This window comes from Atractosteus spatula, chromosome 19 (assembly GCF_055471065.1).
Source record: "Atractosteus spatula isolate fAtrSpa1 chromosome 19, fAtrSpa1.hap1, whole genome shotgun sequence".
In the NCBI taxonomy this organism is placed as follows: domain Eukaryota; kingdom Metazoa; phylum Chordata; class Actinopteri; order Semionotiformes; family Lepisosteidae; genus Atractosteus; species Atractosteus spatula.
In genome coordinates this window covers 8,234,924-8,253,522 of record NC_142724.1, presented here as the reverse complement: position 1 = coordinate 8,253,522, position 18,599 = coordinate 8,234,924, and the positions used below count along the sequence as shown (strand labels likewise).

The 18,599-nt window shown below is 37.4% G+C and overlaps 1 protein-coding gene across 1 annotated transcript in view; it reads right to left on the bottom strand.

The window, feature by feature from the left end:
• The window catches only part of LOC148817995 (cadherin-4-like), a 113,381-nt gene that overhangs the window by 13,445 nt on the left and 81,337 nt on the right, over positions 1 to 18,599 (bottom strand). Inside the window, exons 9-10 of the mRNA XM_088937828.1 lie at positions 11,925 to 12,178; positions 1,670 to 1,812 (exon numbers count right to left, since the gene is read on the bottom strand). Of these exons, the coding sequence (XP_088793954.1) occupies positions 1,670 to 1,812; positions 11,925 to 12,178 (397 nt within the window). The remainder of the gene's footprint in view (positions 1 to 1,669; positions 1,813 to 11,924; positions 12,179 to 18,599) is intronic.

The window sequence follows — 18,599 nt, the reverse complement described above, 5'->3', positions numbered from 1 at the left end:
ATATTCTGGGCCTTGGCAATGTGAAACAGGTTTGAATCTCATTAAACTTTAGGTAAATACATAATGCACTGCTCTACACTGATAAGGCTATGCTGAAAAGCTATTTGTTTCCAGTGCAGAAGAGCTAAGTATTTCTTTGCTGTTTGTATTTTTACTCCATTGAGTTCATGCTGTGATTTTATGGAACAAACAGCCAAAATTTAGAAACCAGGATCTTACCCAAAAAACAAAGAAAAAAGGGAAATGCTTTTCCAGTACGTTGGGGTGAATGGCCGTCTCTAAAGCAACCTTTGTGGACTAAAATCCTTCATCTTGGAGCAGAAATGTGAATTACATGGGGAAAAAAAACTATCCTTTCACGTATTTTGCATTTTATTTTTACAGATTGTATTTTTTTAATTTTGGGGCTTTTTGCATTCCACAAGCAGTAAGCATAACATAATTTGCATTTCAATAAAGAAGAATTTTGTGCACAAAATTATTCATCTGTTCAGCTGGTCCTGCCTTGGACAACATTCACTCATTCATACACATTAGCATTTAGGTTTAGTTTAAACCAAATAAATTGGGATTTGTAAGGCAGCCTAGTGAATTTATCCTATGTGGAATGGTAAAATTACATTTTGAGAAGATGGGAGAGCACTTTCATAAAAACATAGTTTTTTTTTATTTCTTGCAATGTTGTTGGTCATATACTTCCTATAGTAGTTTCTTCTTATAATCTCACAATGTCTTTCCTTTTCAGGCTTTGACAGAACTCCAAATTCTCTGGTTTAATCACCACTTTCCCTCTTGGACCTTTTCACTGTATTATTTCTGGATTTATTTCCTTTAAAATGTTTGAATCCAACAGGCATCACTCAGAATAGGCTGAATGTATTAAAAATAGTCTGCCTATTAGTAGCACTGGGACCCTGGGTTAAATTGCTGGGATGCTATCTGAATAGAGTTTGTACTGTATGGTCTCCTCATTTTCATGTGGGATTCCACTGGGTGCTCCTGTTTCCTCCTGGTGGGTTAAGTGACTTCTGGGAAAATTGGCCCTGGTGTGTGTATGTGTGTGAGATTGTGTTTGTGCCAATCTGTCCTGTGATGGACTGGTGTCCCATCCAGGGTGTACCCTGCCTTGCACCTGTTGCTTGCTGTGATAGGCTCTAGCAACCACTGCAGCCCTATATTGGATAAAGAGGTTAGAAAATGAATGATCAAGTGTGTTTTTGAAAAGGCATTTTCAGGAATCAGAACCATCACCGAAAGCAAACTTTTGTCTCATGACTTAGTCTTAATCTGTATGAAATCATATCTATTTGACGGGGATGGTCTGCCCACCTCTAACCTTTCATTTGGGTATGGTATCATTCAGACTTGAGAAAATGAAGCCTTGAGGTGTTCCCACACCTAAAACCCAACACAAAACATGAAAGAAACCTTGGCCTGCTACTAATCTTTCCCAGTTTTTCCTCCTCCTGCCACAACACGCACAAATGTAAACAACATGTTTCAGCTTCCTCACTTACACGCCTCCTCTCTTCCAATTTTTACGTTCTTTTGGTTGGACACCTTGGATTGCTAAGAAAAACTTACAAGCCTGCCATGACCTCAGCTCATATGGGCATCGTCACATTAGAGTGGCAGTAGAGTAGAAAGCAGTGCAGAGGCAGGTGCTTACCATTGTCAGCGGCAAGGAAGGTGGCCTCATAAATGTTATTTTTAACATAGATTGACTCCCGATCCAGGACTGCTGTGGTGATGATTTGACCGTTCGTGGCATTAATGTTCAGCCAATTTGCTGGATCTGACAGCTTGGAGTACCTAGGGACAGGAGAAATTAATATAGATGAACTCCCTCCCTCAGAGTGTGTTCCAACATGCTGACAATTTTCCTCCACAACTCCCGACATTTCAATGAAAGACTGGTTGAACCTCTTTCTCGCCCACCCTAAGCATGTTCTCTTCAAGATAAAGTGCCACACGCCCCATTTTCACATTTTAAGGCAGCATCAGTGTTACAGTACCTTATAGAAAAATAGATTTTTTCATATTTTTTAAAGCTGCAAGACGACGAAAACAATTCTATTCCAGATGCAGTTAGTAGGCTTAACCAAGCTGTCAATAAAGTTGTTTAAATGTGGCCAGAAGGATGAGATGTGAAGTGCTGTTAAAGGGGAACTGTAATATACAGTACTTTCATAAAGCTGAGCTGTGTCTTCCAAAATATTTAGTGGAACAATAATAAATCAGTACTTATAATGATACAATGTACCAGTAAATGTAGTATTTTTTAAGATTTTGAAACGGGATGCTGTAGAACAGTCTCTCTGATAAAAAAAATTAAGGAGTGAAGTTAAGTATACTGTAGGTGGAAAAAAAAATAAACATTGCCTTGGGCTCACCCACTTACCTCATCTTTTCATCTTTTGAAGTCTGAACTTTTTTACTGTGGCTCGTTAGTCTTAACTTGGGGTAGACTTTGATATCGACCAACTCCCAGGTGGATAAAACACAGTGTACCACTGATTAATCTGTTGTCAAACAACCATCAAGCAAGTGACCTTCACACTTTCAAAGCTACATTGACTTGAGCTCCGCAGCCTTCAGCACAGTCAATTTCACCTCATTTTCCACTCTTCTGTACAACTCATTGGAAGCAATTACTTCATCTGTTTAACAAGAGGGACCATTCCCAGCACACAGAGAGTGCAAGTAAGAATGTATATTTAAATATTTCAAGAATTATTTGCTCTTTTCTTTTCTTTTCAGCACTTTCTGTTTTTATGAAAAATTAGTCTTGCAAAGAGTCAAATACAGTACATGCAATTAAGTTTGTATGCAACATATTTTAGTGCACGTATTTATACGGTAATACATTCACAGACCAACATGCAGTGAGGCACAGCCAGCTATAGTCTGTCCATTTGTGTATAGGAAAAAATGTAAAACTAATACATGCATATATTTAAGTATTTCATAGAAAAGAAATACCAGCAAGCAAATGGTCAGATATATATATATATTAAGATTTGATCCCTATAGTTTGTTTCTCTTATCTTGAAAAGACATATCAGAACATTTATTGTGATAAAGCCTCAATCTCAGTCTATTCAATTTTAAAAATATGCTCACACAATACAATTTTATACAATGCTCCTAATATGATGGGTACAGTGACCTGTCTGAACAAAACTGTATTAACGTTTAAATTAAGAATTATACCTTTGAATTCTATTTAAATTCAGCCCTGCTAAATTAAATATTGTTCCGCAGTCACCCTGCAGAGAAATTTTAAAAAATAATTAAGCATATTATGTATTTGTTTCTTTTTTCAGTTTTGGTGGGTTTTTTTTTGCAATTACTAATACAATGACGTTGCTGGCTTAGTCCATAAAAAAAATCAAGTTGCAAAGTCTTGCCTAACCAAATCTGCACTGTTCAGTATTCACTCATCCTGAGCAATGGCAGGAATACTGATCAGATGATGAGTATAATGAGTTTACTGAGCATGGTCATTAACTATCAATATTAATTTCAGCAAAGGCACAATGATTAATTCACATTCATTTATTTCAGTTTAAGGTTAGCTTTAAAATTCTGTCTCAAAATGTCCTGGTGAACATGGAGTCATATGGATATCATAATCTTTTAAGATCCCTTTCAAGCGATGGTGTTTTGGTGTGCTATGGAGCAACATAGTAAGTTAAAATAGGATTAACACCTCAAGAAGATAATGCACATTACAAATAGTCTAATCCCCATATTAAAGGACTGTAGCATTAAAGATTGCACTTTAATTATGCAACCCAAACAGCACTTAATGAAGATCTAATAAAACGTATATTAAGTGAATTAACACATAATGTTTCTCTAGTGGATGCCAATTTTAAAAGCATTAAATAAAGTGTGTAATTTCATATAAAAAAAAACCCAAACTGAATGATTAATGGACCGTCTGAAGTTCAGTTTTTAATCTTTTCACTTAATTTGTTCCAAACCTGTTAGTTTTTAAATAAAGATCAGTAGATGGTGAGTTTCCCCCTGCACCAGAATTTCCAGACCAAAGTGGTCTGTGACACTAGGAGGTGTCGTGTGGTAGAAAAGATGAAGAACTTATCTTGTCTGTCTGTGCTGTAGTGAAAAGACCACAGCTGACAGACCTGTCAATCAGACCGTTGCCATAACATCCAGGTATGGACAGAAATCAATTCCACCTGAATATATTTAATACATGATATTAAAGACTTGCCCTGGTGATAATATGGGACTTAGTCTTAGTGTGTTTTTTGACTGGTCTTGGCAGTTTTTCCGTAAGCTTCTTTGTGTCGACTGACCCTGGCTTTGGACTTCTTTTGGATTGCTCTCCGGCTTGTTACAAGTGCTTGGTCTGGATTTTGGACTTGGCTTCCTGCTCAGTGTTTGGATTTCCGGATTTTCCTTTGGTACCTTGAGTTTGAGTTTCACAGCTTTGACCGTTGCCTGTTTGCTTCGGTCTTGGACTGTTTCACTGTTTCTTCACTTATGTGCTGTTGGACCCTGTCTTCGATTTTGGAGCATAACTAAGGTCCTGACCTACACAGTCATTGAAGCTGCCATGTCACTTTCTGTAAGAATATGGATATTAATTCTAGTATCCTGGCTGAACTGCACTCTGGGCTTGATCAATCCTGCCTCCCTAATATTAAAATTGAAATGCTGAAGTCATTTCTCATTACTCTCCTAGGTCTGCTTTGTAGTAGTGTTGATGGAGCATAATGGATGCTGCACATTACCCAAGAGGGAACTGCATCTCACTTGCAGAACCTGTCATTAATCCACCAATTTTAACCTTTTCTATTTTAACTTTAGTGAATATAATCACTCACGTTTTAATCTATTAGAATAATATATTCACACAGTCATATGTGTGAATTTGTCATGTGTCACAGTCATATACTTCCAGTGGCAAAAAGGAAGAGGATTCTGGTGAGGAATAAACAGTCTAGAAAAATGCTTTAAGATATTCAGGAGTGTTTGCTAGATGCAGAAGGAAATAGTGACCTAAGGCACTCACCCTAATTAAACAGAAGCAGATAGTGAATAAAGTACTAAGAGTTAATTGCCAGGTTTAACACTCAGTGCTTTTCAGAAGGCATACTTAATCATTCCTCTTGCTAGAGATAAGCTTTATAAAATCAAGACAATCAACCGGAAGGACCTGCAACACTCTTAATCCTCACAGCCTCTATATATGTCTGCTGGGCTGCTTAAAATTCTATGATCTATTTATCTATCAATAGCTGGAGAAGTTTTGGGCAATATTTTAATTATTTTTTTCCCAAAATAAAAAATCATTTTTCAGTCATTTATCTGCTAAATGCAGTTAAACCCGCTTTATTTACAAAATGCATGCAGTATTGTATATAGAATTATTATTCATAGAACTTTTTCTTGCCTTCTCTCATGCAACAAAACATAAGTTTGAAATTTCACAATTATGTTTTACTTCTTAATATCCTCAATCATTGTTTGCTATGCTTATTTTCTTTCACTTTGAAAATGTAATATACTATGAATGTACCTCCTAATATAGAGTTAGGAAATTCATTTTACAGCTCTATTTAAAATGATTATCATATATTTTCAGGCTTGGCTGAATGGACACCAGTTCCTTTAAAAGGACTGAAATAATTATCAGAATGTAGAAACCCTCCATCATTTGGTATTAGTTTTACAGCTGGGAGAAACAAAGAGGAATGAAATGACCCCCCACCCTTCACACACGCCAATAATTTTGTCAGCTAGGACCATAAAATGTTCTTCATCCATGATATCAAACTGTGAATATGTTGCCTCATTAACGCGTGACAAGCCCCCCTGCAAGATGACAGATGGGCTACAGTAGCATTAGACTAACAGCTAAAGAAACTGAAACACAATGGAAAATTCAAATGGGAGTTCAAAGTGACTTTTGCACTTTTGGATCCCTAGAAGCTAATGACATAGGTAACAGGACTGACATAATGTCAATAGATCAAATCAGTGTGAAAATTCATAAACAGATCCTAATGAAAAAGCTTTTTCAGCAGAATGAGAGCAGGTACCTTTTTTGTTGAATTATTTTTTTTGTTATTGAAAGTAATAGGTCTTATCCTCTTCAAAGAAAATTGAATAATACAGCCACAGATATTTCCGCACTCCTGTTTCTCTGCATCCCACTGTTACACAAGCACATGCAGCCTCACAGTAATCTATGGTAGTCATACATGGAATAATAATTGTGTTTAACACGTATTCCTCTGAAGTGCAATGATTATGGTCTCTTGCAATTTGCAGGAGGGATGATTTTGAAGAATTACTCTGGCAAAGCACTAAGAAATGTGTGGCTTCACCTCAGGTTTTTAAAAGAAACATACAGTCTTGAATTCACACAGCTCATACACATTGTATAAAACTGGCACATGACAGGTTTGCTGTTGTCCAATGAAGAGAAAAGTGTGTGTAGGAGCAGAAGAAATACAATGCTAGGTCATCTCTGTGTGAACCTGAAAACAAGATTTTTGAGATGTCTTGTGTTTAAAGTGCAGAGTCAGTGAGCCTATGTGTTTCACTGACCTTTAGTTTATTATACTACTGGAAGGACACAACATCACCTGTCAAACAAGACTGACAAGACGTTCCATGTGATTGCTACAAAGGGAATAGATAAATAAGAAATACACAGAGAAGCCACACATCCAGTATTTCCATGCATTTTTTATACTGCTCCTGGGTCTGCTGGTTGTCATATTTCACAGAGTTGATTTTTTTCCCCTCTTCTGTCTTTTGAACCAACTCTCTATACACATACCTCTGCTGGGGCCAGCGATTGATGTAGGCTACATTGAACACTGTGTGAGCTTTCGGGTTAAAAATGTAAAGGACATAAGAAAAATCCACACTGACTCGGCACAGAGACTGAGCGCTAAACCTGAACACTTAACAAAAATTGGATGTGATAATGGAAGCAATTGATCAAAACAAACTCAATAGTTTTCACGACAACCACAAACCAAAGTCTTCACAAACGAAGCACTCGGTTTTAGATTAAAAATACAAATTGTATTGGAAACTCGAAAGTAAAATCGATAGCAGAAAGAGAAGAAAACTCCAAATTGTAGTTAAATGTGGATAATGCATATCATATTTATAATGACAGGTTGCCTCTGTGGGAATGAGATTAATAGTGATACCACCTAAGGGGCAGCCACTAGGGGCTGCCAAAGACTCTGGAGGGAGAAATGTTTCTTGTAAATTAGGAAAGTAATTGAATGGAATGTCTAAATGTTCACCTGGGTATTAATTGGAATGGAATCAGCCGGTTGACCACTTGTCAGATGGGTCCAGTAGACCGGAGAGGTGCTGTTAGCCACATTGTGTATAATATCTGTGTATTTCGTATTTCTGTGTACTGTTTGGACTGGATCATGGCTAGCTTTCTTAACCTGCTGAGTGTATCTCATTGTTGAGCTAAGATCTTTAATAGAATGGTTCTATGCAGCTCTATGCACTGAGAGTTTCAAGTGCAAAGGTCTCCAAGAGCTAGTATAAAGTGGGGATTCTGCTACAATATTTATGGGTGTACTGTATATCAGGGATCTTCTTACTACCTCTGATCTTAATTGTTTAAAGAAATAATTGGACTAATTCAAAATAATTGTCTGTTTTGTAGGTCTGTACAGTATGTTTCAGAAGACACTAAACTGCAGTGTCAAAAACAAGTTTAAAAGACAAGCTTCAGACAACCCTTTTTTTATGAAAGCCCTTCTGTACTTGTGTAGACAGCACATTTATGCACCAATACAGAAAACATCCTGTCCAGGCCTGGGACATTCTGTTATTTCTTGAAAATTAAAATACGAGGTCTGAAATGTTATTAAATAAACAACCAGTGTAGGATATTATTGCTAATAAGGAAATAGATTTAAATCTAGTCATTGTATATAGTATCTAAAGTTTTTTTAAATAGTGTTTATTTTCCCTTTTATAGAGAGGTGGACTTATTTCACCAACACACTTCCTAATCTCTCGTTTTACAACAAAGAACAGGGAAAGCTACTGGCCAAAACACCAAATGAATACAAATAACTCTTTGTAAGGATATTTTGTAGTAACAGTCAATAGTTCGATTTAAATAACTACAGCTTTGTCAAAGATAATTGGAGGACTCTTAACGTTGAGCTGCTAAAACTAACCCAGAAATAAACACCTCCTGTGTATCATCCAACTGTGTTTTCAGCTCCCACTGATGAGCCACTTGAAATCTAAAGGCAGTACAATGTCAGCACAAATACCTGGAATCTAAAAATATCAGAAGAAAAAACAGCCTGCAGTGTGTGAGATAAGTGATTAATCTTTACATATTAACATTATATTGAAAGTCAGTGTAGTACAAGTTTTCAATGAGATTCCTGTTTAGAATTATACAGTAGCACCTTGCAAAAGTATTCAGATCTTTCCTGTGGTGTCCTGGTTTGTGAAATTACAAATTGATGCATTACACATTTTTAAACTTAATACTTTGGTCAAAACCTAAATACTCAAACTGAAGGCTTCTAAGGGTAAGGTGTTACAGTAATTGGCAGCAAAACTAAAGGAACCAAACATGGCTTTGGACAACCTTAAACAATTGTTATCCTATATCTAACTTGCCCCTTTTTTTGCAAATATTTTAGAAAGTGCTACTGCAATTTAATTTAACAATCTCCTCATTGCCTCTTAGAACCCTTCCAATCTGGTTTCAGACAATTACTGTATGTAGCATATAAACTGTCCTTGTTAAAGTTACTAACAATCTCGTAATAACAGCTGATTCTGGTTCTCTATCTACCCAAATTCTCCTGAATCTCCTAAACTAGCCTTTTATCAAATTATTATGCTTTTAATCATGACACTTTACTCTCCCATTTTGACGGTGTATTTGGTGTTTTGAAATTGCTCTTAAATAGTTCAACTCTTACCTTACAGTCATAACGAACACTCTGTTAGTTAGGTCTGGTGTTCCCCAAGGTTTGATATTAGGCCCCCTGTTATTCTGCATCTACATGTTCCCACTTGGTCATTTATTAAAATCACATGGTCTAAATGATTATTTCTACGCTGACGATTCTCAAATCTATGTCCATACAAAAAGTCTTTCCATCCATCCATTTCCTAACTGCTTTATCCAATATCTATTTTATCCGAACAAGCAATGGGAGTAAGGCAAGATATATTTTGGATGGGACACTAGTCAGTTGCAGGGCACACACTGGCACAGACACGCACACTCACACTCACACTAAAGTCCCACTGCTGTGAGACAGCAATGCTAACCTCTGTGTCACCATGCCGCCCCAAATTTAGATTCTCAATTGGACTCAAGTTAGGAACGTCACTGGGCCATTCAAGAACATTCTCTTTTTAATTTTATTTATCCACTGCAGCTTTGGTCTTGTGCTTTGTATAACTGTCCTGATTAATGTAAATGCAGTCAAAGTTATTTAAAAACACCACTCGGATCAAATTTCCAATTCTTATCTGACCCCAATACCTTTTATAACATTTCTGCAGGATCATTTAGGCACAGACTACAGTATATGTGGACTTTGAGAGTTTTTTTTCTCCTTCTTGCTACACACTATATAGGCCAGTTTTGTGAAATGCTTCCAAAATTGTTGACCAATGCACATTTTACCTAATTGAGCTATTGAATTCTATAGCTCTTTCAAAGTTCTCTTTGTCCTCCCATTGGCTTCCTTCACCAGTTTCCTCCTTGCCTGCATTCACAGTTTAGAGGGAGAGCCTGATTTAGGCAGTTCCTGAGTGGTATATAATGCACCTTCCAATTCTTGATGATTGAGTAGATTGTGCTCACAGGGTTAATTAGAAATGTCAATAATTTCTCCATCCTTCTCCTGATCTGTACATTCCAATGACTTTATCCCTGACTTGCTTTGAAAGCCCTTAGTATTAATAGTTGACTCTTTGCTTGAAATCCACTAACACCAAGGAACATCACAGAGACTGATGTTTTTATTCTGAAATCACTAGAACCACTATTATTGTACACAGACAGAGGCCACTCAACTAATGGTGTGACTTGTTAAAGTAATTTTGTGCACTTAAGTTAATTTAGGTTATACTTATTTTACTTATGCAATCATGAAATTTCCATTTTTCTTTTGTATCAATTATTTGCTTCTTTCTTTTTATTTCTTCAAATGTGTGGAGTAGGTGGTGTCATTCTCATCTACAGCTGGTGGAACTAACACTAAGAAAAGCTTACAGCTGGAATGCTGAAATCCAGTACATTAAAATGTAAATGTTCAAGTCTGCACTCAATTTAATTTCATTTGCTGTGAAATTTACTGTTAAATGAATTTAGCTGACTTTACAAGGGAAAAGTACAAGTGTTTGCAAAACACAAGCAGCCATACCATTAGAGTCAAGATATTCCAATCTTATCCAGTATAAGTCTTTATTACAACTAGGTCTTTTATTATGTAATATAATTAATCATCAAAACAATCAGTCAGTAAAGATGTGGTTTTGTCATGCTCCTGCACTGCAGTTCCTTGGAAGGTCTAACATTTGAGTACCCATGTCAAAAGGGAAAGGAAAAGAGAAAACTTAAACTGCATTGTTTACACTAAATAACAGTAAGACAAACCTATTAATGTAAAATTAATTTGTAATGGATAGGAAGTTGTGATGTACAGTAATGTGATGAAGGCAAAATAGTTCATAAAAGTATGACACATCTACCTGTACGTACTCTCTAACACCTAGAGAAGGAATGGGCAACTCCAGTTCTCAAGGGTTACAAATTTCTCTGGTTGGCATTCAGCTTGTGAATTACATCTTAGTTACTTTATTCAATTCATTATTGGGGTAAAAAGTTAATATAAATATTAACTGAAGACTATCTGGAAGACGTGCATGACTTCAGCCCTCAGGGTCACCCATGTCTGACCTACAGTGTGACATTTTCTTCTGAGGCGCTATTATAATGATAATGTTCAGACGGGTGGACGCTCTGAAAAAAACAATGACCTCTTGACCTTTGAAATGGTGTCTATATTTGCAGGGGTTTGTGTAAAAAGACTTGAAATACTAAAAGCCTTCTGAGTCAGTGAGCACAGAGCAGAGTGAGGCAAACTCGAATCAATGAGGGAGATGGCACTCAGCCATCTGACTCTGGGGTATGACAGTGAGGCACAGCGGTGAAAACGATCAAGAGAAACCTTAAAAGCACTCTGTAAATGTTAAGCTCATTACATGGTACTCCTTTAGTCTCATCGCAATGCAGGAGGAGAAAAGGTGAGCCCCCAAACCTGGCCCTCTGTAAACACTGCCTGCAAGCCAGTGGAAACCATTCCTTTGATATTCTGTGTAGACTAGCCTGAAGCTGTGTTGTACTGTGTATAAGTTTCCTCTGGCCCTGAGAACATATTGACAAAAAATTAAAAACTCTCAACTTGGGAAAAGCACATTTTTATCTAAAGCACTTTATTTTTTAGCACAATATCCTGTTCATTTGCAACCTATTTTGGCATCTGGAAAATCACCTAGCTGCTTATGAAAAGGAGTAGCAAACAAATTGATTCAGGGTTTTCAATTTTGATATAAAATACATTTTGGAATTTCTGACTCTCATAAAGCCATGACGAAACAGACATAAACATGCTTGCACCCTGCATGAATATATTGTCTCATTGTTTGGAAAAACATCTTGATGATAGCAAGGACTGCTGCTCAAGATCTGCAAAGCTGGAGTTACCAGGAGGTTTGCCCTATCCAAATTAAAGGGCAAGGCATTAGAAAATGATGTGGCTAAAATGTTCATTAGGCCAGTTCACTGATTTTACAAGTACGTGCTGAAGGGGCTATGCATTGGCAAAGAAGGACATGTTACAGAAACTTTGTTGTTGTACCTGATAGTCTGCTGCATGAAGCGGTCAGGGTCATTAGCGGCAAAAGTGGTTAGGGTGGTGCCAGCAGGGACGCCCTCCTCAAAGCGGATCTGTTTGGGGTTGGAAGGGAAGAAAGGTGCCTCGTTGGCATCCATCACAGAGATGGTCACCCCTGCTGTGGACTGGAAGGAGGACTGGATGCCATTGGCCAAGGGGGCCTGATTGGACACAGTCACTGTCAGCATGAAGGCGCGGTTCATCTCGTAGTCCACAGGCTGTAAAGAGAGAGACAGCATCACTGAGCAGGTGGTGCATTAGGAAAGAGTGAATAAGACCAACAAAGAAGAACTTTTATTTGCTCTGGATTTGGGCTATATGCAGTTCTTAAAACCTTTTTAGAAAATCACCTTGAATACCGACAACCTTAACAAAAAAACCTAAGCAGTGTGGGAGGAATGTTTAAGAATATACCTATGCTGAAATGACATTTAATACATTCAAAGTATAAAGAGCTTAATTAAAGTTTAAGACTGCTTTATAGCCCTACCCTTAATCCTTCATAAACACAGTGTGAATGGACATGACATGCTTTAAGTATTTATAACATGTTGTTGTGGCATCTCTACAATATGAAAACTGAAAGGCATGCTATGTCAGTAAAATAAGGGTTTATGAAGGATTATACACTGGAATATAAAATACAATGACAGTTTTAAACAGCTTTTATTAAGATGCTATGATCACAAGTTCAAAGGAAAATAAAAGTAGGTATAAATAAAATACAAACAATAAACTGATTTGTGTCTTAAAATACAGATTTATTTTAATAATAAAGATACTTCTGCACATGTCAGCACTGATCATGATAGACAAAGCTGTGATATAAAACGCAGCTCTAAACTAGCTATGTGGATGGTGAGGGATTCAAATTGACAGATGTGACAACACTGCAAAAGTCTGAAGTTAACACCATGAGAACTAAGACGGTGTGAAGCCTGAACTGGGCATGCATACATATTTAAAGGGTTTTCTGAAGGCATTTCATCATTTTGATCCACCTTGTCAGGGAGACATTTTTTGATAATACCTTCTCATGTGTTTGGTCTGCAATTATAGGATAAATTGAGTGGTTAGTTGTTCTTCAATAAGAATGAGAGAATACAGCTGGGCTCTCTTTTCAACCAAACACATTTTCCTCAATTAATCCACTTTTTGAGATTTACATATTCATTCTGCATTATGATTTACATATTTTAATTGCTAATTAAAAGTGTGTGGCAGTGTGAGGTGTGAGGTGCATTAGTATGCAAATTTCTCAAGTGCTAGAAGAGTGGAGATGATCCACACTGTGACTCCAGCCCTGAAGGTGAAGCAGCAGCCAGAATCCTGGCTCTCGATTCCATTTCAATTGGACTGTGACCCTCTGACAGCAGAGGTGGTCAAAGCTATCAGGACGCATTTGCTGTCAATGTCAATCAAGCTAAATGATCTGCAGGTTTTTAGAATGCACAAGTTGGGCTCTCTATTCAGTCATCAGAAGGAAGAATGGAAAATATGGTTAAATTAAGGAGGATTTCTATTGCATCATTTTAGAATTGAAATATTTTATGATCATTTCATCCATTTCATGGTCGCGGGGGAGAATGCTAGCAAGCAACGTGTGCAAGGCGGGATACGGCCCGGATAGGACATCATTCCATTGCAGGGAAGACACATATACACAGACGTGCACAGATTCACACCAGGGCAAATTTTCGCATATTAACCTGCCAGTATATGGACATTGGGAGGAAACCAGATCATCCAAAGGAATCCCATGCAAACACGGGGTGAACATACAAACTCCACGCAGATACCACCCCAGATCTCACCCAGGATAGGCAGCAATGCTAACCACTGTGCCAGCATATTGCTTCTTATTTTGCATAATTATAGTGTATATAATTATAATATAGTGTATATATTATAATTTGGTTATATAAATATAACCAAATCTTTTAATAAGGTCCCACTGTAAATGAAAGGGGTATATTCTGAATCATCTACAGTACCGCATGCTGTATTTTTGACACAAGACTCTCCATACGAAATGCAGTAAATGGTTGCTGTTGCTTTCTTTTAGAGAGGTTTTTATTTTAATAACAGCCCTGATTGGGCTGACTCATCGGCCATTCACATGTTCCAATAAAAACTACTTCCGCGTACCTGCTGTTAGTACATCGTTCACTGTTTTGTTTTGGTTAATTTCACAGCATGTTTTCACTTTACAGCACCTTCGCATACAATAGCTGCCTCTAAACCCCCTCAGCCACCCCACCCACCATGAGGCCAATTTCTATTTTTAAATGTTTTCATAACTCACCTGAGGATTTTTTTCCAGTATTATGAATTCTTATTTTAGAGGAAAATACATTAGGAGAAGTGTCAACGAGAGATAACAAATAGAACTTAATACAGTACATGACACTTCACTGGGGTAACACGTGCCTTGAAATCAAAGGGTGAATAATCAAGACTATTCACCAAGTCGCTCTTGGGTGGAGAAGATCAAAATATGAAATGAAGAATAAGGAACTCAGAAATATAGGCAGGCTTAAGACAAAACAATGAGACTGCCATTAACATGCACACAACCATTCTCTCTTTCTCTGTGCTAACTTGCTTGAAATGGGGTTTGGACCTTTCAATGGATCCTCATTAAGAGACTCTTCCCTACAGTAGTAAACTGAAGGAGGCTATATCATTTTGCTGCAGAATTTATTACAGCAGATAAAATATTACGGGTGCATAAAAGCGAACATGTTTATAATTGAGAAATCAATATTTAATTTGCTGCCATGGTCTTAGTGTTTCTCCCCTTATGAATTCCGCACTGCCTTCAGTTATTTTCTCATTGACACCAACCTCACAGTCCTTCCACTTGACTGCACTCACCGTGGCTCTCAAATGACATGAAATTCCACCGCACAGCTCGCACTGCAGCCCACAGCAAGAGATGTGCAAAATAAAATTCTAGGTTTCCTCAAAGAGGAAAAACAATGCTCAGTGTTCCCTTGCAGGTTTCATTGTGATTTAAAGTTTTGCAGTAACCAAGGCATGTTGTTGTTGTTGATTTACTGGATTTTTGCATTTGTAATGCTTTTTTTCTTACTTTTATATTGTATTCTCGCAAAATATATAGGTTTACATACTATATATACAGTAAATAGATTACTAAGTAGAGATGCTGAAGAGACAATAGTCATAGAGAGAGAGAGAAACAGGCGTGTTTCAGCCAGCAAAGCTTCTTCAGATATACAGAGGAGAGAATAGAAATATAGGGGGAAAAGGAAGAAAATGTGAAAATGACAGTAGAAAGATGGTCAGAGGGAGATAAATTTTATTGGACATGAAAGGAAATAATTAAAAAGAGATGAATGTATCATAAACATAGACTGAGGATGAGGCTGGTCTCTGTTGCTTTCCTTTCAAAGTACATTTCTTCCTTTCAGTACAGAATTAACCTTTACTCGTTTCTTCTGTAGCCCACATGCTGACGCAGCTTCTCATTATAACCTTAACAAATAGTTTGCTATGCCACAATTCAAATAGCATCGTGAATGCTGGAACTCCTGGGAAGGAAATAATACACGACAAGCTTGACAAGCCTGTGGAAATCAAACTCTTTACTAAATGAGGGCTACAATCACGTGGCCAATTCCAGGCTGTCCTCATGGCTCCTCCGGAGCTGTATGCAAGACTTCTGATGAAGATACGCAAGACTGGTCCTGTTCAGACGAAGCTGAAAATTTCAATTCCCCGGACATGATAAGGCAGGGTGTGCTCCCTACAAGCTAGGCAATAGTAAGATGGTAGATGAGACATTCCTCACACTACTGAATGCTTACAGTATATACACTGCATTGCCCTAAAAGGGAATGTTCTATGAATTTCGCTAAAAGCACAAAGAAAATAAATAAACTTTTCAAATTCCTGCATTTGGTGTTCAATGAAGATGAATATCAACAAATAAACTGAGAATTTATTGGGAATTCCAGAATCTAACCCTAGTTAAGTTGTAATGGCATGGCTGTGTTTCAGGACAGAAATGAAATGTAGAAAAAGTGGTATTTCCAAGTTATCTGCACATTTTGTTTCTGACATATATGGCCATATGCTGTACACTGCATTAGCCTTAAAAAGGAATGTTGTCTAAATAGCCGTAGAAGCAAAAGTTTGAAAGAAAGAGAATAAGCTTTTCAATCTCTTGCATTTTGTATTCAAATCAAAGGCATTTTAACAAATAAACTCAGAATTTTGTGAGTATTCCAGACTCCCACCCTACAATGCTCATTTAGGACACCATTCAACAAGACATTTCCATTAACAGATTACTTGACAAAAAACAGAATTTAAGCATTGTTGATGCATTCTCTTTGGTTTGGGGAGGTTGCTATGTCAGTTCTGACTATAACTTTCATTCGCTGAAGTATAGTATGCTCTGAACTGAGTAGAAGGTGATATTGATTCTTTGAAGGAAATCTGAACCCTAACCCTAACCTTCCCCATGCTTAGCTAGGGTTAGGGTTAGGATTCCCTCAAAACGTAGACAAGTTGTGATGGCATGGCTGTGTTTCAGGACAGAAATGAAATGTAGGAGAAGTGGTATTTCCAGGTTATCTGCATATTTTTCTTCATCCATATATGGCTATATGCACTGCATTAGCCTACAAGGGAATGGTGTCTATATTGTTCTAAGTGTAAAAGTCTGAAAGAAAGTGAGTAAAGTTTTGAAACTCTTGCATTCCGCATTCAATCCAGAGGCATATTAACAAATAAATTGATTATTTATTGGGAATTCCTGACTCTCACCCTAGTTAGGCCCAAAACAATGCTCATTGAGGACACCATTCAACATGAGATTTCCATTAACAGAATACTTGACAAAAACAGAATTTAAGCATTGTTGATGCATTCTCTTTGGTTTTGGGAGGTTGCTATGTCAGTTCTGACTATAACTTTCATTCGCTGAAGTATAGTATCCTCTGAAATGAGTAGAAGGTGATATTGATTCTTTGAAGGAAATCTGAACCCTAACCCTAACCTTCCCCATGCTTAGCTAGGGTTAGGGTTAGGATTCCCTCAAAACGTAGACAAGTTGTGATGGCATGGCTGTGTTTCAGGACAGAAATGAAATGTAGGAAGAGTGGTATTTCCAAGTTATCTGCACATTTTTTTCGTCCGTATATGGCTATATGCACTGCATTAGCCAAAAAGAGAGTGGAGTCTGTATTGTTCTAAAAGAAATGTTTGAAAGAAAATGAGTAAAGTTTTGAAACTCTTGCATTCCGCATTCAATCCAGAGGCATATTAACATATAAATTGATTATTTATTGGGAATTCCTGACTCTCACCCTAGTTAGGCCCAAAATAATGCTCATTGAGTACACCATTCAACATGAGATTTCCACTAACAGAATACTTGACAAAAAACAGAATTTAAGCATTGTTGATGCATTTTCTTTGGTTTGGGGAGGTTGCTATGTCAGTTCTGACTATAACTTTCATTCGCTGAAGTATAGTATCCACTAAAAAGAATAGAAGGTGATATTGATTATTTGATGGAAATATGAACCCTAACCCTAACCTTCCCCATCCTTAGCTAGGGTTAGGGTTAGGATTCCCTCAAAACGTAGACAAGTTGTGATGGCATGGCTGTGTTTCAGGACAGAAATGAAATGTAGGAAGAGTGGTATTTCCACGTTATCTGCACATTTTTTTTCATCCATATATGGCTATATGCACTGCATTAGCCTACAAGGTAATGGAGACTATATTGTTCTAAATGTAAAAGTCTGAAAGAAAGTGAGTAAAGTTTTGAAACTCTTGCATTTAGCATTCAAACCAGAGGCATACTAACAAATAAACTGATTATTTATTGGGTATTCCTGGCTGTCACCGTAGTTAGGCCCAAAACAATGCTCACTGAGGGCACCTTTCAACGTGAGATTTCCATTAACAGAATACTTGACGAAAAACGGAATTTAAGCATTGTTGATGCAATCTCTTTGGTTTGGGGAGGTTGCTATGTCAGTTCTGACTATAACTTTCATTCGCTGAAGTATAGTATCCTCTGAAATGAGTAGAAGGTGATATTGATTCTTTGAAGGAAATCTGAACCCTAACCCTAACCTTCCCCATGCTTAGCTAGGGTTAGGGTTAGGATTCCCTCAAAACGTAGACAGGTTGTGATGGCATGGCTGTGTTTCAGGACAGAAATGAAATGTAGGAAGAGTGGTATTTCCAAGTTATCTGCACATTTTTTTTCTTATATATACTGTACAGCTGTATGAGGGAATTGAGGAAGCTGCACCAGTTCACAGCCTCTGATATAGAAACACTGTCTTTAGAGAAAGAAAACCAATTCAGGTTAAAACTAATAACCACAATCTCCAATCTTAGTGACAGCCTTGGTCGTATCCATGTCAGCTGCTGGTAAGAAGGAAGAAGGCATTTGTCGAACTGGTCCGACAGGGTATAGAGTTTCTTCTTTTACTAATGGGCCAAAGCAGGGACCTGTATTCAGCTTGGAGGACTGTGTTCTGGTTCCTGACTAGACACTTCTACAGAGAATTTATGTGCAGATTTCCCCTTTATGCTACCAGATCAGGGGGTGGTCTGTTTCAATTATGTTCAGGTAGGGTTTTTTCTAACAGG